This window comes from Calliphora vicina, chromosome 2 (genome assembly GCF_958450345.1).
Source record: "Calliphora vicina chromosome 2, idCalVici1.1, whole genome shotgun sequence".
Lineage (NCBI taxonomy): Eukaryota > Metazoa > Arthropoda > Insecta > Diptera > Calliphoridae > Calliphora > Calliphora vicina.
The window spans coordinates 24,951,663-24,974,361 of record NC_088781.1 but is presented as its reverse complement, the minus strand read 5'-3'; the positions used below and the strand labels follow the sequence as shown (position 1 = coordinate 24,974,361).

Here is a 22,699-nt window from a genome sequence, read left to right as displayed (position 1 = left end):
GGACAAATTTCTCGTTTTTCAATTACCAAATGTGTTTTTTCACTACTCGAAACGAATTTATTTTCACGAACCGTTTACTAAACTTCTTCTGCAAGTCTTCAAAACACTTGTGGTTTACTTCCAGCAAGCAACAAACACGTGTTTCCACATAATTGCTGCAAGTAACTTCTACAAGCCGTGACATCTGGAAGTTGACTTCTAATATGTATTTCCACGACAAAAACTTCTAAAAGTCACTTCTGGAAGCAACTTCCGCAAGAAAACTTGGTAGTGTTCTATTAACTCTTTCAGTCACGTTTTTTTGTGTTTAAGTTTGAAATCAAAACAATTGCATTTTTAGTTAGTTTATTATAAAAAGTAAGAAAAAATAAATCAAACCATAAAAAAACCACCCCATTCCAAGGTTTTTTGTGGAGTGTGGTGGTTAGTTTACTAACCACGATGGCGGTTGGAATTAAAAATAATTATGATGATAAAATCGAATATTTTTGACTAAATTTTCTAACCAAACAAACGAAATACCAAAGGAACACTGAATTCGATAAACAGTAAACACTCTGTGCTTTTTTTATTGAATGCGTGAAAGTCTCTTAAAATTACTGGTTTTTACAACATTTTAAAATTAATATTTTTATCTAACCAGAGCAACCTGACGGTAAAGTTTTGCAAAAAAAACATAAACGATGACTTCAAAAAATATAATTGTTTAGCAAAATGCCAATAAACTATATTTCAAATACTATGTATAGAAAAGGTGGTTAGTAAAGTGACCACCAAGAGTTAAGATATGTTAATTATGTTTTAAATATTCCAGACAACTTAGTGATCATTCTATTAAGATATAAATATATGAATTCTGCTTTAAATATTCCACATAAATCAGTGATCACAATGGTAATAAACCAGTCATGGTCATTCTTCGATCGGCTATTGCTTCGGCAAAAAACTCAACTCAGTTGCTGTACAGCTCTGTTCTTAGTTCTTTATTATTATTCTTTAAATTAATACAATAAGTAAAAACACTGTACCACAGCCAACAAGTCGACCTACAACAATTCGTTTCACTTACTTTGTGCGTCTACAACAAAGACAAAAACAAAAAAAAAGTGGCGCCAAGGAGAAGTTCTCCCACGCCTAACTTCAAGTTAGAAACATAAAATCAAATAAATGTTTTTTTTCTTGTTGTACGCCAAATATTATTTTTCGCTAACATTTATTTGTTTCTTCAATTCGCAAGCTACGAAATGAAATGGCAAACTAACACAGACGTGCCCCATAGATTTTTGTATTGAATTTTTTTCTAGAGAAAAATTCTATTTGCATGTTTTTCTGGTGAGAGTGAGTGAGTGAGTGTGTGGTGTGAGATTTTCTATTTTCCTTTCGTATTTCATTCAATAAAACATTGAGTCGTTTACGGTTAAACACGACTAATAGTCAAAGCGAACGACTGAGTTACGAGTGGCCAGCCGAACGATTAAGCAAGCAAACGACAAAGACAGGATATGTGTGTGTGTATCCAATGTGTATGAGCAATAGCAGGAAGGCATCCTTTAATGTTGGAGCAAAGCAGAGCAGAACAGTATAGTACAGAACCGTTGAGCAGTTGATGAGTTTCAGCAAAATTGGTTTCAGTTTTCAGTTGACTGTGAAATAAATCGGTTTAAATAGAAAGAAAAATATAGAAAAATTATTTTAAAAAATTTTAATGAATAGTTTTTAATAAAAAACGTGTAGAAAAGCGTGAAAGTTTATTTTTTAAAAATAAAACAAAAGTGAAATTGCAATAATAGTTTTTTTTACAAGCAAAAGAAGCCTTATTTTTATATAACAAAAGAAATAAATAAAAAAATATCTAATTAGTAATATTAATATAATTATCCTTAAAAAAAAGTTACTAAACGCAACAAAAGAAAAATGTCTTTAAATTTATTAAAAAGTTATTCAATTTTAACGGTTTTCTTATTAATGCAGTTCATTGTAAATGGTTGGTAAAAGAAAAATTAAAAAATTTTAATTAAAGTGTTAAATTTAATTCTTTTATTTATATCTTTTCTTTATTCTCTAAAAATCTGTGTATTTTTTTGCCAAAAAAAAAATTATAAAAAAATATTGTTGATGATGATGGAAATGATGTGTTTTATTACTTCTGCTGCTGTGGTTTCTTGTGCGCTGTGGTGGCAAATGCGTTTTACGTTCTTCACTTTGTTTTTGCTATTTTCCAAATTCAAATTCGTGTTTGTGGTAAAATGAATGTGCTGCCAATTTCTGTGTAATAAATATTCGGCAAAAAACAAAAAATAAAAAAAATATTTAAAAAATTCTTCTACTGCATCCATCCATCCATCCAAGGCTCTGCTATAAAGTGCTTTGTCTGCGATTCCAGTGATAATCCCAGTTGTGCAGATATTGAATCAAACAGCAGCATTGTTGCGGAGGTAAGTTAGTTCTTAATGCTATGAAAATGACTGTATGAACAAATTTTATTTTTTTTTATTTTTTTCTTACGAATCTTTATAGTTTAAGCAGGGTTTTTTTTGAGATTTTGTTCTTAAATCTTCAGATTACATTTGTTAGATGTTAGTTTTACTTTTTTATTTTGCAGTTGCCACGTAAGTGGAATTTAATGATAAAACACAAGGGATTTATTATTACGATTTAAGCTGAGATATGAAAGTTAAGTTGGTATTTAAATTATTGTCGGAATAAGCAGCATTTCTAAAGGTTTTGAGCAGATTTAGATATAGTTGATTACAAAAAGATAAGTTACGCTTTTCATACACATTTGACACTCTATGTCATTTATATTAAAATCTTGTTTGAACACTGGTTAAAAAATCTTGGCTAGTTGGAGTCTATAAGATGCTAAATCGCTGGACCAATTTCCTGAAATTTTCACAGTATCTTTCTGCATTCCATATAAAGTAAATATTAATAAGTATGCCTATCTTATCTTAAAGCTTTGCGATAGTCCATATGCATATTTGAAAAAAAGGGGCGTGTTTGGCGATGTGGGCTTAAAAAGCAAATACTAATTATCATATATCTAAGAAACAAAAACAAAGCAATTTTTGAAATTTTGTGTGAGTAACTTTTCTGTTACTTATTTGGGAAAAATAGACATGTAGGCGTAGTACCGCCCATATAAAGTGGATATTTGTTTATAATATATCTAGGAAACTGCAACAGATATTGAAACTTTGTGGAATTATCCCCGTTATCAATGTGCTTATTTTTCGTAAAAATGGGCGTGTAGAGATTAGTGGGCATGTTGCCTATTATACTAACATTTTTAAATTGTAACTTATTTAAAATTATTCTACAAGATTTCAAATTTCATTTGTGTAAACTTGTTGTCAACATGCTAATTTGAGCCAGAAATATACGAGTTACATCTAGTGGGCGTGGCACCTATCATATAAAGTAAATATTCATTAAAGTGTATCTAAGAATCTATTATAGTTAGTGTCATCAAATTTTGTGTGTGTAACATTGTCAATACATATATTCATTTACGATAAAAAACGGCGACTTAAAAATAGTAGGCGTGGCATTTTTCATATAAAGTAAATATTAATTATAGTATATTTTAAGTAACATTTTAATAAATCTAGCTGTTGTTTTTCTGTAAAATGTGTCACTCAAAATCAGTGTTTAAATCCTCAGATAAGCTGATGATGTTGACAGTCTGTGGCGACCATATTGTTTGAAGGGCGTTTATCAGTCACTTCATGGCAAATTACATGATTGAGTCTCAAGTCCAATAGCGTTCATTAGTACAAACATGATATTCTTTAACAAAAAGTAACTGTTTAGTAAGTATTTTGAGCCGGCGTTATCATTGGTCAATACTTCTTCGAAAACGAGATTTGTCAGTTTCATTTGGCAACGTGTCATATGAAAGGTTAGAGTGTATTGTTATCCCTTACACGGGTGACGTGAATTGGCCAAAATGATCGTGGGGTATTTGATCAAGCTGGACTTTTTCGTGTGGGCTTTTCTGTACCAATAAGCCGCAATTCACCGATGCCCTCAAAGACAAAATAACATAGGCCATCGATCAAATTCAGTCGGATATTAACTCAAGACATTCAGTTTTTGAATTAAAACGTTTATTTTTATATATTAGAGTTTTTAATTTCCCGCGGGTACCAGGCTATTCCCGAAATATATAATGATACTGTAAAATTGGAGCTTAATTCACTAAAATCTTAATCCGTAATTAAAAAATGTCGGTCTTTCATTTCATAAATCCATTCCTAATATTTAATTTTTTAAATTCATTCCAAAGCCTTTGTTTAAACTGTATTAATTTTAAAGTTAATTAATAACAGAAGTTATTCAAACTTTGAATGATTAAATTTTTGTTAAATCAAATCATTTACAAAATTAATTGAAAAAATTGTCTTAAACCTTTTTGTACTAGATTTTAATTGAAAAATTTAATTATTTAATAAATATTTGAGCTATTTTGTTATGGATTTGAAGAAGATATTTAAAGAAATTAGAATGATTCAATAAGAAATAAATTCTATAAATAATGAATTCTCTTAATAATAATAAGCGGTCTATTATTGCCAAGATATAAGCAAAAAACTATAAAAAAACTTTTCACTGTTTTTTGGTAAAAAAAAAACAGAGTTCTAACTTTTTTTCTATGTATTTTCGTCAGTTTTTAATTCCCGGGATTCCCGACTAAAAAGCCCGGGAATCGGGTAGTGAAAAATTGGCAAAATTCCTGGGAAATTTGTACCGGGAATTCCAGGGATAAAAACCCTAATCCCAATCTCAGCCAACTAAATGACCTTTTGAAAAAAAAAAAAATAAAAAGGGCCCATTTTAAAAAACAAATCAAACATGTTTTTGATTTTGTAAAAAAGTCAATTTATTTTGATAGATATCCAACTCGCATCCCACTAAGCGACCTTAAAGATCTTCAAGGAAAAGACGTGAGCTTTGTTATGAGAAAAAAGGGTCCATTTTGAAAAAAATCAAAAAAGATTTTGATTTTTGAAAGGAAAAAAAATATTTTTTTTTATTTTATTATTGGAAATAAGTTTGTCATTCCGTTTGTAATTTCTACATTTTTCATTTGCGACCCCACAAAGTATATATGTATATTCTGGATCGTTATAGATAGCGATATAGCCATGTCCGTCTGTATGTAGCCCCCGAATAACTTACATACATGATTCATAAATCAATATATCGGGAATTCTTCCGGCTCGGTTTGCTATTTAAAATCGGCCCACAAATGGCTGAGATATAAGAAAAAAACAGGGACAACCCGAGATTTTTGCCATATTTTTGATCTATATCTGGATTACTAAGTCATTAATATAGACAATATGGATATCTAATGATAGATACTTCAAAGTCCATTGCAACGAAGTATATAAGGATATAGTAAGTTGGACCTACAATGGGTCAAAATCGGGAAAAATATTTTTTAACTCGAATTTTTTTCTCATCAAAAGATTTTATAAATTGTTTTTCCAAAAAAATGTTTTTTAAAAATTAAAAAAATAAAAAAACATTTTTAAAAAAAAATTAAAAAACAATTGGAAAATTTTTTTTTTTTAAATTTTTTGAAAAACAATTTAAATTGGACCTACAATGGGTCAAAATCGGAAAAAATATTTTTTAACTCGAATTTTTTCTTCATCAAAAAATTTTATAAATTGTTTTTTAAAAATTAAAAAAAAATTGGAAAAAACTTTTTTTTTAATTTTTTGAAAAACAATTTAAAAAAAATTAATTTTGTTTAAATAAAAATATTTAAAAAGAAATTATTTTTAAGTATAATTTGGTGAAGGGTGTATAAGATTAGGCACAGACGAATATAGCTCTCTTACTTGTTTAGTTTGAATAGATTGAAGAAATAGCTATCTAAAATATTTGGGATAAATTTTGCTAAGAACAATAGGATAAGAAAAAACACTTGTTTGCCAAAGAAAAACACCTCTAACTCAAAGAGTTTTTGACCGATCTTGTTGAACAATTTAGTCTAAATTACTATACAATAGGACTAACCTTGGTGCAACAGATGGGGGTATATTGATTTTGTCATTCAAAATATTTGTCGCAGACCCACATTAGTATATATTCTGGGTACTCATATGATTCTAAAATGAACTAGCTATATTCGTCCGAACAGGCTGAAATTTTCCACAAATATTTTGATAAGGTTTGTTTGGCATTTGAAATGGCCAATATCGGGTCATGGCGAAAATCGAGCAACATTTGTCCCTAGTCCCCATAAAAGGTCCCTTTCAGAACATTAATAATTGTTTTATAACAATTAATATCGTCATGAAATTGGGCATAAACAAGTTTAATATGAAACTAAATCTACCTACCAACTCATATAAACTCCATCAGAAAAATATATTATTATTATCACATATTGATTGGCAGGTATACAAGATTCGGCCAAGCCGAATATAACTCTTTTACTTGTTAATTTTTCACTACTGAAATTGATTTCTCGATGCTTTCTCTCAAGATCCAAAATTTGTTGATTGGTTTTGGGCTTCTGAGTTCTTTACAGAGTACATAGAGTATGGAAATACATTTAGTTTTTCTCGATAACTTTGTTTTAGTGAAATAACTACTTTTAAATTTGTCACAAAAATTAGCATAACTAATTTTTAATTGATTTTTATTTTCTTATGTATATTGGAAAGTTACTTTACTATGCTTTTTCACTAAAGTAAGAACAACATATTTTACTACTTCACGATCATCTTAGAGTGTGAAGATTTTCAAAAAATCTCTTCTATTTGATAGGTTTATGTATATTTTTAATAACATTCACTACATTTTCTAATAAAAAAAAGTATTGAACGAAGTGATCGAGAATAACTATAGGTACTTTCAAGCTCTATGGTCTTCAATACAATAGAATTACTATATTTTTGGTGTAGAATAGTGAAATTATAAAATTTTGAAAAAATAAAACTCTATAAATTTTTTATTACTAAATATGTTGTCTTCTTTTGTTCCGTCATAAAGTTTATTACGTTTTACATTTGCAGTACATACATATATATTCATAAACATATTTAAATAAATAATTGCTTGTTATTTGCCTTAAATACCTTTAAATCGTATGCTAATAAAAAAAATGTTAAATCACCTAGACTTTAAATAACTTTACATTAAAAATGTCTAAACGTTTCCATTCAACAGTATGTCGTCATTTAAAATGCATTTAATTTACATTTCAACGAAATTCTAAAGAATGAAAACTCATTTGAAATTCAATATTTAAATTACAAGTAAATAAATTTTCAATATGAATGTGAATGCTCGCTTGTATAAATCGAATAGGTTGGCTTTTTTATTTATTGAAGAAAACTACAAGTGCTCACATGCATAAATGCTTTCATGCAAATAACAATTGAAAAAATCATTTACTTTCGTATTTCAGGCGTTGTCAACGCGATTGTTGCCACCTTTACCCAATGAATTGTGGTGGAGTAAAAAGGATATTGTGATGAAATTTTATTAACAATTTGAATTTAATGGTCTGTTGATAGCATCTTTTACTTATCAACAATGTTGATAACATGCTGTTAATAACATTGTTTATAAGTATGACAACATTAACTGTTAAAGCTGCTAACATTAACTGCTAAAAGCTGCAGGTGATCGTTGTGCAAATAGAACATTCTTTGGTTGTCCGTAATATAAGCTAGTTGCTGAGCAGTCAATGTTAGAGTTTTCATCAACCGAATTATCAGTGTGTGTATTAAAAGAGAGTGACTATTTAAATTGTTTTGTTAATTTAGATAAATAAATAGTTGTTAGACTGTTTTAAACTACTGATCGCTTTTATTTACAATTAAAAGAATGCGCTGTATTTAAAAGAAATAAACCACCGTTTTTAAAAGAATCGTAACAATATTTACCGATTTGTAGTTTTATAAAGTTTTTTTATAAATAATATTTGAAGATTTTATACACTGTATTTATTATAAATTGTATTCATTTCCCCTCATATTTGTTTATTGGGTTTCTGCGTGTGTTTAACTGGCATATTCCATTAAAATTTGTTTGTACTTATTTAACAGTCAACCTGTTTGAAATAGAATTTTTGTCAGGTTTTTTTTTATTATTATATGTATGTTTGCCTCAAGTGTGTGATTGATAGTGCCGATAATATCAATAGAAAGTTAGTAGAAGGTACATTGTTGTCTATAAGACAAATAGGTTGGCACTAAATTATAAATTTAAAAAGTTTAAAAAACAATTTTATCACAATTTTTTCTACCATCATTGGATTTTATTGACATGTGTTGCTGACTTTAAATTTCAAACTATCTTATTTATACCTATATATATATTTGTTCATCAAATTAATCAGAAAAGATGAAATAGTTTAAAGTTTAACCTACTGAATATTTACCAGATTTTTTTGTACAACTCATATGATAAATTCTATGATGTAATAGTATTAATCAGAGTCAGAGTTCAACTTCCACATGCATAGAAAAAATGTAGTTGTGCGTGCATGTTTACTGTAACCATTTCAATATTGTTACAAGTTTTTTAACAATATTGTAGTTACAATAACTATTTACATGATTGTGGTAACCATAATATGGTTAATTTACGATTCACATGATTGTATCAACCATATATATGGTTACAATAAACAAGTATATGTTTGTGACAACCACTTTTATTATGAAGGAATTAACATATTATGTTGCTCTCGGCTTATGGATATTATAATCTGAAACCAATATATTATGATAAAATTATTCATTAACCATAACCATATATATAGTTGATACAATCATGTGAATCCTAAATTAACGATATTATGGTTACCACTATCATGTAAATAGTTATTGTAACTACAATATTGTTAAAAAACTTGTAACAATATTGAAATGGTTACAGTAAACATGCACAACTATATTTTTACTCTGTGTGCAATTACTTCAAATCATTTATGTATATTGCAAATTGATACTGCCTTATTTATTATTCATATGTGTTAGTAGTTATACACGTAAGTAATTGCTCTTTTAAGAACCAAAAAAATGTTAAAAAAGTTAGTCTAAAAATAAATGCATGTTTGAAATATAATTTTAAAATTGCACCCATAAAATGATAATCTTATTACCTTTGGCTTTGCTATGTTTAAACATTTTAAATTCCAATACCAATTAAAGTCATATAACTTATTTTCTTATATTTTGCAAATCATATTATTTAAGCATCATTTCGAAAATGGCTGATTTTCAATTATAACAAATCTACTTTTATAGCTATTAGAAATTCATGTTAAAATGTCCTGGACTTACACACGAATCGAGTCCGGAGATTTTATAGTTAAAGTCCCGACAATTATTTATTATTGTGCAATTATTCACAACAAATTTGGGTAATTGAACATTATGAAAACTTATCTAATCAATTAATTTATTTGAATAATTTATTTAAATTGTTTATTAAACAAATTAATAAATTAAAATTCATTCATATAAATAACAATAATAATAAAATTTTCTGAATAAAATTAAACCAATTTTATTATTTCACTTTTTGTTAAATACTATCATTATTAAAACATATAATACGAATAAAAATTATTTCTTTAAATAAAGCAAAAGCTTAAGTTTTGGTGTAGGTTTTTATTTTTTGCTAAAGAAAAACAACTCTTAAGTAAACAAGTAGTCGGCCATACCATATGATACCCTACACCGATTATGTGATTATAAACAGTTTTCTTTTAATATTTATATGGGATCGCCATAAAATAGCTCAGAAGCTAAAAATTTCGAAATTTTTCAATTTTGATATATTACTATCTAATTAATTGTGAACTCTTTGAAAATTATTTTGTACTTCTCTTATTTAAATATTTTCCATTATTATTTGATTTTCTTCAGAAGCTATTTGAATTAACTCTACTTTAATTAAACGCATTGTAATACTCAAGCGAAACATCACATGTTTTTTTTAAATTTTCTAAAATTAAGCAACACAACTGTTTCGTGGGAATCCTATCCCCAGTCTTTTATTCTGTTAAATACCATAAAAATATAAGTATAGTAAGATTAAACATACAGCATGCAATTGAAATACAGTCCAGTTCTACACAAACGAAGAATTTCGGTGCAATTAATGTTAATAGTTACTGTGACTATAATATTGTTAAAAAACTTGTAACAATGTTGAAATGGTTACAGTAAACATGCACAACTTTATTTTTTTCTCTGCGTGTATATATATTTAAAATGATATTAGAATTAGTATAATAATAACATAAAATAATAAAATGTTTAGTGATAAACCAATTAACCGCATACTATTTTATTTAATGTTCAGGAATCTTATTAAAAAACTTCTTTATTTCGGAAATTTAAGCTTTAAATAGATTTTTTACCTTTTATCATTTTCATAAATTTTGGAAATCAATTCTTCAAACATCCCTAATTTACTCTAATTTTTATTTTGTGGAGTTAAGCCTTTTAGCATCTGATACATCCATATATGAAACTTTTTTGCGTTGAATTTTATTTGGATACCAATATTTTTAAAAAATCTATACTCGTTAAATTATTTTCGGAAGGTATAACTAATTATGGACCGGTCGTTATAAAATTTGGAGACATGATTTTTGTATCTTATTTATATGGAATATTATTTAATTTAAGATATGAGGAGCCGCAGAACAAAAGCTAATTTTACAATACTAGTATAAAACGAAAATAAATATTTAATTTCAATATGTAATTTGTTTATATATTAGATCAGGATTAAAAACATTCATTTAAAATATTATCGTTAAAAAAACGCATAAAAACCATATTTATTAATTTTTTTTTTAATAAAACGTACTTTTTTTAACAAAAGGACCACATTAATGGACCAATTCATTGCAAAAACTAATAGTTTTTGCACACCAAAATAAAGCTCGGACATTTTTCTTTTAAACTGTGTCCTCAAAGGTAATGAAAATCGTGGAACTTGACAGAGTTATGAATAAAACTCAAGAAAAGGCCGACAAACCCTATTTTTGTCAAAAACTCGATTTGAGCGACCTCTTAACCACTTCCGAATAATCTGAAAAAAATATCAAAAATACTCTACCCTATAAGCTTTCAAATTATGCTTGAGCACCCATGAAAATAAGAAAAAAACTTGTCTTGGGACACACTAATTTTCATGAAGCAGATTGTGCTTCTCTATAGCTTTTGAACCAAGCTAAAACTGCTGTTATTTTTACAGTCCGTACAGTTAACGATAGATTGAGAAAAACTCCAGAAGCTGACGTGTATGTTCCTTATCTGTTGTACATTCTGGTCGAATGCCTCGGTAAATAGTTTCACAATGCAAAATTTATTTTTGGGTCATTCGTCCTTGTTCCAGTCATTTTAAGTTTATTGATAGAAAATAAATTTAATTTAGTATAAAATGGCAAATAATTTAATACTATAATTTATTTATATATTATTTTGTTTAAAATATTTAAAGATAATCATTGCAGTTATTTTTGATATTAGTTTATCGTGATGTTAAGAATGATGTTCAATTGAAATTTTAATTGAAAAATTGTCATTTTCATTTTATTTTTCATACATATCCAGTCTTGTCCAACATGTTTTATTGCTTGCTTAGTACATTCATTAATGTTTTATTATTTTTTTAAATTTTTAAGTAAATATTTTTTATCATTTGATGTTTTTTAGCTAAACCAGGTTTGTAAAACACTACAAATTTTATCCCTATAGAAATAGTATAGCAGCAACTTTTTTCCTACTGTAAGTGAGAAAAATTACACGGTGCTACGATGGAAAAAAAACTTGGAAAACGACCTAGCGTGGGTTATAGGGCTTGCTGAGTACATTACAAATTGTGTCAAAAAATTTCAAAAACACCCTCAAATTCAGAAGTTATTCTGAAAAAACCGTTTTCAGTGATGTTCGTCAACTTAGATGTAACTAAGTAAGTTTTTGTCCGACTTTAAATTAGTTAACGGGGTTGGAAAGAAAACTGATTACGAAAACTGAAAACGTGCAGTTTTTTATACATTTGTAAGTTAAAGTATTGTTTTTCTTAAGAATATCTAAAAGAAAAACAAAATTTATCAACTTTTTTGATTTTAGAGCGTCTTTGCTTCTTTTGGAAATTTAGTTCTTAATAAGTTTTAATTATTCAAATCGGATTAAAATTGTAAAAGTTATTCAACTTTTAATTAACACCATTTTTAGTATTTTCTCCCAAAGCTCTCAAAGAAGAAAAAATATTTGTAAAATTTTGAATTTACAAGGTAAATTTTTTCGAACTTTTTTTCAAAAAAGTTTAATAACTTTTGCAAATATAAACCGATTTTAACAAGTAATATCTCATTTTTTCCCATATAAAGTTGTCTTTAAAACACTGTGCAAAAAAGAATAGGTTTTTATAGAAAAAAATTAAAATAACTATTGTTGAATTTGAAAAATTATTAAAAAAATAAAGCGAAACTATTTATAAAAACTTACGCAATTTTTTCGATATACATTTTATGAAACCTTAATTCTTTGTCTATCCATAATTGTATAAAATTTTGAAATCGGTCTAAAAATGTGTGAGTTAGAGGTACTAAAGTACTACGACCTACCCTAAAACAGTTTTTTCAAAATATCTCAAAATTTTGAGGGTGTTTCAAAATCTTTGAAAACGGTTTTAGCATGTCCTCACCTAGGCCTACAACCCCCATTAGGTCGCTTTTCAAGTTCTGACAAAAAGTGTCATTTTGTAGCAGAGTGTTATCAGATATACTTAAAAAATGGTATTTTTAAGTATACTTGTTACTTGAGTCAGTATTACTCATACGCTACCATTGTTTATTTTACAATTCTTAAGTATACTTGTTATAATTGGTCAATATTACTCATACGTTAGCATGATTCATTTAATTGCAATTATTTTGAAAATGAATAAATTTCAATTTCTTAAACTCAAACTCCTAAAAAACGTAACTTAAAATGCTTGTTTAATTTTTTTTAAAACAAATCTGGCCTAGGATAATTTTTTTTATTTTTAATTCAAAATTGAGCTTAAGTAATTCCTTTCGTATGACACATGTTCAAATGCGATTTCCATGAATTTATTAAAAATATGGCTCGTATTCTATTTTGTTTATAGTTAATGATTCATTAGGACATGTTTTGAAATCTTTATATTTCATCTCCGATTTAAAAAAAGGCTAAAATATGAGGAAGTAATTCCATCGTTATAAATGTCATCACCTGTATGCAGAATTTCCAGCTCTGTAAATCGTTCGTTCGTTTCATATTTCTTTATATTTGTTGACTTAACAATTGTTAACATTCCCAGAATAAATGCTGTTTCAATACTGTTATTATTTATTGTCTCATGTTGTTTTTTTATGTTGTCTCTGTGATTTGTGCCAGAAATAAATAAGTCTTTATCGCAATGGAAAGATTGGTTGAAGACTTTTCTCCCCACCACTGCTTCATGAATTTGTCTGTCTTTGCTTTGCCAATATTTGCTTTAGAAAATGTGAGTGAATTGATTTGAAATCAATTTAAACAGAAAATAATTGTATTGCAGACATCAGTTAATTAGTTGGTAAATAAGAAATTTTATATGTAATACTTTAATGTATAATGAGGTACTTAGGATCGAATAATTAAAGGTAGGAACAACAAACTCTAGGAGTTCATTGAATTGTTTAATGATTAAGTAGAATGTTTAAATAATTAATGAAAGAAATGAAATATATATAAATGTACATACAATTTTCGAAGGGTATTTTTTTGATCAACTTTATGGAAAAAATCTTATTTTTGTCCATCAATTAATCTTCATACTCTATTGAAATTAATTTATATTATAATAAATATTCTAAACATTAACAAGTTAATATTTTTATTTTAATTGAACTGCATCTCAGAAGGACTTGTTGAAGGTTAGCTTACTGTATTCATACTTACTTATTACTTTCATCCTAAAAACTACTTGTAATATTAATGAACCTAAAATAAAAGTAAATCAAGTTAAAACAAGTAAGAAAGTATAATCCAATCATATAATACCCTACACTGAGTAAATTAAATATTTAGCTTTTAAAATTTCAATATTTTTCTTAACAAGTTTCTGGTGAATTTTATGTTTATACAAGAGTTGTAAATGAATCATTTTTTTTTTGATTTTAATTTGTTATGAATTAGCTAAATTTTGAATTAATTCTTTTCACAACAAAAAATGAATTGAATGAAATTTTAATCAATTCATATGAATTCGGTAAAAATGAATTGCAATTCATTTCCAATTCAAATGAATTTGTAAAAGTGAGTTACATTTAGTTTTCAATTCAAATGAATCTGTAAAATGTATTGCAATTCATTTCCAATTCAAATAAATTTGTTAATGTGAATTGCAATTCATTTCCAATTCGTTTGAATTGATTTTGATTCAAAAATTAGTTGCCATCAATCAAATTCAAGAGCAGATCTAGTTGGAATGATAAATACAACATTAAGTTTCTTTTAGCAAATAAACAAAATTTTCCCATTTTGATAGGATTTTCGCTGATATCTAATAATTCAATTCCTATTCTGCCGCTACCTGACAATTCCAGTATATCATGGGAATTTCAAATCTAAGAATTTTTTGTTTTGGTATACAAAACAAGAGTAATGGTTGAGAAATTAGTTGAATAACAAAACGATAGCATTTACTATAGATTTACTTACAAAATCAATTTAAATTTCAGTCAATTCAATTCCAATGAGTTGGAAATGAATTTCCAATTATTTTTTCTAATTCAAAATCCATTCAATTCAAATGAATTAGAAATGAATTGAAATTCACTTTGACAAATTCATTTGAATTGGAAATGAATTGCAATTCATTTTTACCAAATTCATATGAATTGATTCAAATTTCAATCAATTAATTTTTTGAATGATTCATTTACAGCTCTGGCACATACCAACATTTTTAAGAGATTTATGGTCGTTAAAGTGATTTTCGGAAGGGGACCTTATAAGCGAGCTATGACTAATTATGGTTCTATAATCATAAAATTAAGTAACTGCATTTTTTATGTCATGCACTTCTTTTATGGGCCCCCAAATATTTGGGCCTCATTTTTGCAAAAAGGTGATAATTTTCTCAGGCTCTTATCTTGAAAACAGTCCGGAATTTAGATTTACTCTCTAAGGCAAAGTTGTAGCCCTTGTCATAAAGAACAAAAATTTTGAAAATATAAAATCAAAAAACTTCATCTTCAAGATCAAAATCTCAAAAAACTTTAAAAAATTCGATTTTTTTAAACTTTTTTTCCCCTGTTCAGATCCGTAGGTAGCAAACCGTTCTAAATTCAAGAAAACAATCAACTACAAAAATGTACCTAAGATCTCAATAAACAACTTTGTAGAACATATGAACTTCCTAGGAATGATTCTTAATACCGTTTAGGTCGGTCAATATAAGCATGTAAGAAAAAATTAAAGGAATTAAATGTTTTGGGCTATAAACTATTAAATTATTATAAACTAAAGCATACTTTTAGGCAGCTTAAAAAAAATTTATTTCTAAATATATTTTGATTTTGAAGATGAAGTTTTTTTGATTTTATATGTTCGCAATTTTTGTTCTTTATAACAAGGACTACAACTTTCCTTCAGAGAGTAAATCAAAATTTCTAACTTTTTGCAAGATATAAGCCTGAGAATATTAACACTTTTTGCAAAAATTACACCGTGGTCCCTACTTTGAGGTTGGTGTTACAAACATCAGCTTAACCTTCGCTTTACCAATACCCACCCGGGTGACCACTCGGTTTTTGTTAGCTTAATAATTTTTTTCGTTTTGTTTAGATTTAAATAAAATTTAGACTCAATGAACAAATTTTAGAGTTCTATATAATTTAATAAAAACATTTTAAACTTTTTATAAAGTTTTTTATATTTTTTAAAATTTTGTTCATCGGATATATGTATAGAAGTGCAGTATCACCCGAGTGGGTATTGGTAAACCACGTACATAAAAAACCTTTGGTAAAGCGAAGGTTAAACATACAATATCCTACCCACTATGGTTATGTAGGGTATAAAAATCATTGAATACCAATGAGTTTGTAACATCATTATTTTTGATAAACTCCTTTGACATTTAAACGTACTCAAATAAGTCCTCGAACATTATAAATCCTCATACTCATACAAAATATTAACGAGCTTTTAATTTTTTTTATTTATTTGCAATCAATTGTCTGTAAATAAATATGTATTACAAAGTGCATTATTTTGATTATTTTTCTTCAATTTTATTCGTAAGTACTTGTCGTAATGCAACAACATTTTATTTTATTTATCATTTAACCTTAATTTAATTGTTCAAGTAGTTTTACAAGTGGGGTTTATATGGCAGTTTATTTTCAGTTTATTTTTTTTTTATTTTTATTATTTCGTACTTAAAAATCCATTCAATAATTCTTGACCCAAATAAAATGTGAACAAGTACAAGTTTTTTAGGTTTGGCATAAAAAAAGTGAATTTTATTATCTATGTACTTCTATTTATTTGTCGTTTTTTATTTAAAGTCGTAATTTCCCCAAAAAAAACCCATGAAATGAAAATAAACACAGATGAAAATTCTACACAAATGACATTTTATTTGAAAATTTATATTCCATGTATCACTTTTACTGCATTTTATATGTACGAGTCGGTATTGTATGTCTTTCCGTTGTATGTCTTCATTTTTATTTAGTTTTTTTTTCTTATTTTTAAACTTTTTTTTCTATCCTTTTTCCTTTTTAGGTGGGTTTTTTTCGTTTTTATACCCTACACAAGCATGTGCGTTTGTGTTGATGTTTGTAACGCTCAAAAATATTAGTCTGACACTCGCCTTAGAGTTTTTTCTATCCTTTTTCCTTTTTAGGTGGGTTTTTTTTCGTTTTTATACCCTACACAATCATGTGCGTTTGTGCTGATGTTTGTAACGTTCAAAAATATTAGTCCAACACCCGCCTTAGAGTATACCGATCGACTCAGAAGTACTTTCATGGCGATCGGTCCAAATTTGATTATAGCTCCCATATAAAGTCCACTTTTCCCTTTTCAGGTGGATTGTTTTTCGTATTTATATATGAGTTTAAGCTGATGTTTGTAACACCCAAAAATATTAGATTAACATCCACCTTAAAGTATACCGATCGACTCAGAATCAATTTCATGGCGATCGGTCCATAATTGCTCATAGTTACCATATAAAATCCACTTTCGTGACCTAATTTAATGGCGATCGGTCCATAATTGATCATAGCTCCCTTATGAAATCCACTTTCGAAAATTACTCACGAAAATAAATTATTGTTATATTAAATGAAAAATGTTTTGCCCATTTACTTAGTGTTGGGTATTATATGGTCGGGCTTGAGCGACTTACTTTTTTTTGTTGTCTTAAGTTATGACTTCCTTGTATGACATTCACGGATACATGGAAATTCTATATTTAGTTGTGTGAGTTTATTTTTTTTTGTTTCTTCTTTTCTCTGTATTAAATCCTGTGTAGTTTTCTTTAGTTCTAGTTTTTTTGTTTGGGTGAAGCCAACGATAATGACCTTTTCAATTGCCAAATTTTGCCTCCATGTCGCAATTGCCAGGACTGGAACAGCAAAAAGTTTGTCAATAAACATGAAGTTTTTATTTTATGGACAAGTTGTAAATATGTTTTATTAATATAAAAATACATTGGCGTAGTTCATAATTTAAAAGGTTTTAGGCGGAGGAAGTTTTATTTTTAAGCTATTAAGTGTAACGCAGAATTTTATTCCATATTCGTAAAAACTTTTTAAAATTTTTCCAAAAAATTCCATGCAAATTTTGTTTTATAAACCTTTTATAAATAAAATTTGTGTATGAAAAAATGATATATGAAATGAAATATAATTTTTCCGACTCAAAAATACTAAAGGTTTACAGTTGTGATAGTAATCCATTAGAGCTTGTTAATATTGTAACTGTAGTTAAAATGCATAGTGTTATTAACATTTAATTGAGTACCTGTTTCTTTGGAAAAACTTTGTTAAATTTACATCTTCAAATTAGAAAAAACAATTAAAACTTAAACATGTCTTTGCGAAAGTCATAGTAGGATGAAATCTGCAGCACACATTGTAAATTTTGTAGAATTATTCAAAAAGTTGTAGAGATAAAAATTGGAATATATAATTTGTATGACCTTGTTCATCTCCAGTGAACAAATATTTTTAAATTTAGTGATTATATGTAGAACTAGATAACCTGGTGCGCTCCCCTACCCCACTTGTGATTTTTATAAAAATTTCATAAATTTGTTTACCATATTTACCATTCGCACACACTCGGATGCAAATAAACGGAATTTTAAAATGAAGAAAAAGTACTATTAATTACCTTTATGTGGTTTCTCATTCTTTCAGGGACATTATTATAGAAAGTACCATTAAGTCCCCCTTCGTGAATTCTAACTTTTGCCGGATCATGTTTATCTAACCCTCTTCGGAGTTTCATTCACACAGAACCATTTAAGCTTAATTTCATGTTTCTATGTATTATATGAAATATTAAAAAAGTAAAATATACCTGTAAGTCCACTTTTTGTGGATTCAAAGTTATTCAGCATCTTGTGTATATAATAGGGTATATAATTAATCGGATTTCTGGTTTAATGGGTTGGTCGAGCAAATAATTAATCGGGGTTTAGATTTAATCGATTAATAATCGGTTAATTTTAAATGTTTAACTGGAAATAAACCACGATGTTTGTGTACTTCTTTAAGTGTTTATTAATAAAAAGAACAAAACATAAAAACAAATCAAAATATAACAATTCAACCAACAAATAAATAATGTTCTTTAGTTTTAATAAAACTCGACTTGGAAAAAAATTCTCTTGCTGATTGTAGATGTTAGAGAAATCGAAAGTAAGACATGATATAGAATATCCAATACTCAGTTATTTTTTTAGTTTTTCCTAAGCATATACAATCCTTCATTATACCATTGGAGTCCTTTTTGGATTTTTTAGATTTTAATAGTATTGAAAAGTTCAGATAAAAGACTCGTTAATCGGTTAACGGTTAATCTATTGAATATCCTTGTATCTAAATTATTTAAAAAGTACCAGAATAATAAAGAATAAAAGTCCAATTTTTGTTAATTCTAACTATTACGGATCCTGTGTATGTGTATAAATGCTAGACTTCATGTTATATTTTTCTTAAGTTTCATCAAAATCGGCCAAAATCTATATAATATTTCGCTATCACTCCATGAAAAATTCTAAATATTGAAAAATTTGAACTTTGACCCTCAAGATTTAAGGCTTAGAGTTTTCCGATTTTAGTTAAACATTCAGACTATGGTACCGTGAAATAACTCCCAAATGAAATAATTACCCACAAAAAAATGAAATAACACCCAAGTAATTTTTCATACAACTTGGGACTTATTTCATTATGAAACAACTCCAACCGCAAGGGAGTTATTTCATAATTTTTTGTTGGGAGTTATTTCATAATGCAATAACTCCCAAAGATACAACTCCCAATGAAATTTTTTTTGGGTTTTATTTCATTTTATTTTAGGGAATTAGGAGTTATTTCATTTTGTTGGGTTCTACTTTGCAAAAGCAGAAAATTTGTTTTGCATTGCTGGCCTTCGGCCGCGCGCTAAAGTTTTCTCCTCTTGGGTGTATCAAAAACCGGCTTCGCTCAGAAAAGATTATTTTTACATTGACGGCCATTGTAAGGTCGCAATGATTTCTTAATCTGGTGTGAAATATAAATCGGCTTTCTGAAATATTATAAAACATTTCTGCAATGAAAGAAATCTTTTCTGAGCGAAGCCATATTTTGATACACCCAGAGGAGAAAACCTTAGCGCCCGACCAAAGGCCGGCAATTTAAAAAACTTTTATGAGCGAAGCCAGATTTTGATACACCCCAGAGGAGAAAACCATAGCGCTACGCCATAGGCCTGCAATGCAAAAAATGTTTGGTAAGCAAAGAATAATTTCACTTTTGAAGATCTTTATTTCATTGGGAGTTAGATTACATAAATTGCTTCGGATTGGGAATTATTTCATATCTATTGGAATTTATTTCATTGGGAGTTTTTTCGCTTTTTTTTGGACTAATATTTTTGAAATTATGAAACCGCCTATTATTGGGAGTAATTTCATTATACCCTTTGGTAGTTATTTCATTTTTCAAGTTTGGGAATTATTTCATTTTTGATGGTAGTTATCTCATTGGGAGTTATTTCTTTTGGGAGCTATTTCACGGTACCTCAGACTATATTTAAATTGAACTGGACTATGATATTCTGAATTGGTTTTACTTAGAAATCATAACACTAAGGAAATTCTGCCCATTCGCCAAAATATGGCCAAAAAATTAGTTTTTCTCGAAAATCGTAAAATTTATATCGCTGGTACGGAAAAACTATAGGAGGTATTCACATACTTTTTTCACATTTTTATTCCCTATTATGCTGTAAATAAATCCCCGTGTGATGTTCAAAAAATTCTGAAATTTGTTCAACAAAATTTTTAAAAATTTGAAATTGGAGTTTTGAAACTGCCGTTAAAAAAATATTTTTTTTTGGTTATACCTGCGAATAGGTTAACTGTATCCTATGAAGATAAAAACTCATATACAAGTAAATATGGATATATTTTAATTAAGAATAGACTTTTGTTTTAATATTTCTCAAAATATGTTAATTTTGTTCCTACATGGCGATTTTTTAATAACTTTAACATTTTTTAACCAATTTTTGTCTTTTATATCTCAACTGAATAGAAATGAATTTGTTCCCCTTGTAAATGCACCTCAAAACTAAATCGAAAGTCGGAACAGATTGCCCTTCTTAGAACAAGCTAAACATTTTTTTGGTGGTATTTTAGGTCATTACGAAAGTTTTTCAGGGTACCGTTTCAACATTTCAAAAAATTTAATTTTATAGATTTTAGAAATTATATCTTAAAGGGCTGAATTGAGAATATTTTGTGCAGCACATTTAATACTAAAATTATAATTAAATTTAAATATTGATTTTTATTAAATATGTGCATTTTTCTTCTCTTCTTTTTCTATTCCAGGAATGTACTCTCGAAAAAATGAAATCGATTGACACATGGCTTTTTGAGCTAAACAAAATTGCATATTTTGATACGGGAGCCAATAGGAGTCCTCAAATGAATTGTCAGAAAGTGGTGGCCAAAGATCGTAAGTATCAATTTCGACAGTGAAACACTTTCAATCCCATATTTTAATTTAAAAAAATAATAAATTTTCTAACACCACCTTTGCAGCCAACACCAGCAAAATGGTTACGGCTCGGTTTTGTCAACTCAGTGCAGGAGAGTCGGATGCCTGTCAAATTTTACGCTCAAAATTAAATCTGCCACCGGCCGGCAGTACACAAGCAACACAGAGTAATATGAACAGTAACAACAACAACAATGGACGTCGCAACATGGTGCAACAAGAAAATGAAGTAGAACAATTTCACTGTTCTAATTGCTACACAGACAATTGCAATGGTGCCTCAATTCTGGTTGATTCTATGCTTATGGCCCTAATGACAGTTCCTGTACAATACATGATTTTTAGGCTGTGGTGAAAGTTTTGAAATAATATTTAGATTAGATTAGTTACAAAGAGTGGTTGAATATTAATATTAATATTATTTATTTTTTAATTTTTTTGTTTAAGATTTTTTTATTTTTATTGTATATACGTGTTAAATAAACATTTTATGAAGTTAAATGTGAGTATGTGTAAATAGGCCTTATTGTAGTGAATATTTAAAATCGGAGTAGGAAAATTTAAAAGCAATGTGTAGCTGGAAAAAATCATAAAAGGAAAATGTTAAGCTATGTATTTATTGGTTTATTATGGATTAAAAGAAAATGATTAATATTTATGCAAATTTATTAGAATATTAAATTTTATGAAAGAAAAATAAAAATTATATGAAATGTTTTCAGTTGAAATTTGTTAAACTGCTGTTTAATGAATTAAATTATTAAATGAATATTCTTTAACTACATTTTTGGTTTAAACAAAGTTTAAACTTTAAATTTTTTTAGTCAATACATAGTTAAACTAATTTTAACTATCTCCAATGAATGCATTAAACTTGCAGTGAGTAGTTAAACCTTAACTAAACCTTGAAGAACAAGTAACGTAGCGAAAAGCTTACATTTCCCTTTATTGGACAACTTTTTGGCAAAATATTTAATTTTATTAAATACAATTTCAAACATTTTATATTAATTAATAATAAATATATGAATAAACTAAAAATGCTTTAATCAACTTAAGTTATTAATATTAAACTTAACAATAATTTATAAATAATTATTAATATTTTAAATATATTTAAACAGAAACAAACCAAAATTTGTACTTATTTTCATAAACACAAAAATATTTATTTTTAAAAATTACCGTAAAAAACCACAATTATACAATTAAAACCAATAAAAAAAAACACAAACAATTCCAAGACAATGTTTAAAAACTAAGTTTCAAAGAAAGTATTTAAAGGAAAAACCAAAAATAATATTCACCTAAATGCCTTTTTTATTAAAACAAAAAACAAAACAATTAAATATTAAAATAAAAACACCAACAACAAATTACATTTCATTAAAAAAAACACACAAAACATTT

The 22,699-nt window shown here is 27.5% G+C and overlaps 1 protein-coding gene across 1 annotated transcript; it reads left to right on the top strand.

Annotated features, from left to right (window-relative positions):
* The first annotated feature begins 1,887 nt into the window (after positions 1-1,887).
* witty (without maturity) lies at positions 1,888-21,677 on the top strand. The gene is made up of 4 exons (XM_065502212.1): positions 1,888-1,984; positions 2,350-2,435; positions 21,121-21,247; positions 21,334-21,677. The coding sequence occupies exons 1-4, from the start codon at positions 1,915-1,917 to the stop codon at positions 21,642-21,644; spliced, it is 594 nt and encodes a 197-aa protein (XP_065358284.1). The 5' UTR covers positions 1,888-1,914; the 3' UTR covers positions 21,645-21,677.
* The last annotated feature ends 1,022 nt before the right edge of the window (positions 21,678-22,699 follow it).

Excerpts from the sequence above, each read along its gene's own strand:
- witty (XM_065502212.1), top strand. The coding sequence starts at position 1,915 with ATGTCTTTAAATTTATTAAAAAGTTATTCAATTTTAACGGTTTTCTTA. Across the intron at positions 1,985-2,349 it reads AATGCAGTTCATTGTAAATG|GCTCTGCTATAAAGTGCTTT; the intron begins GTTGGTAAAAGA and ends CATCCATCCAAG. Across the intron at positions 21,248-21,333 it reads GAAAGTGGTGGCCAAAGATC|CCAACACCAGCAAAATGGTT; the intron begins GTAAGTATCAAT and ends CCACCTTTGCAG.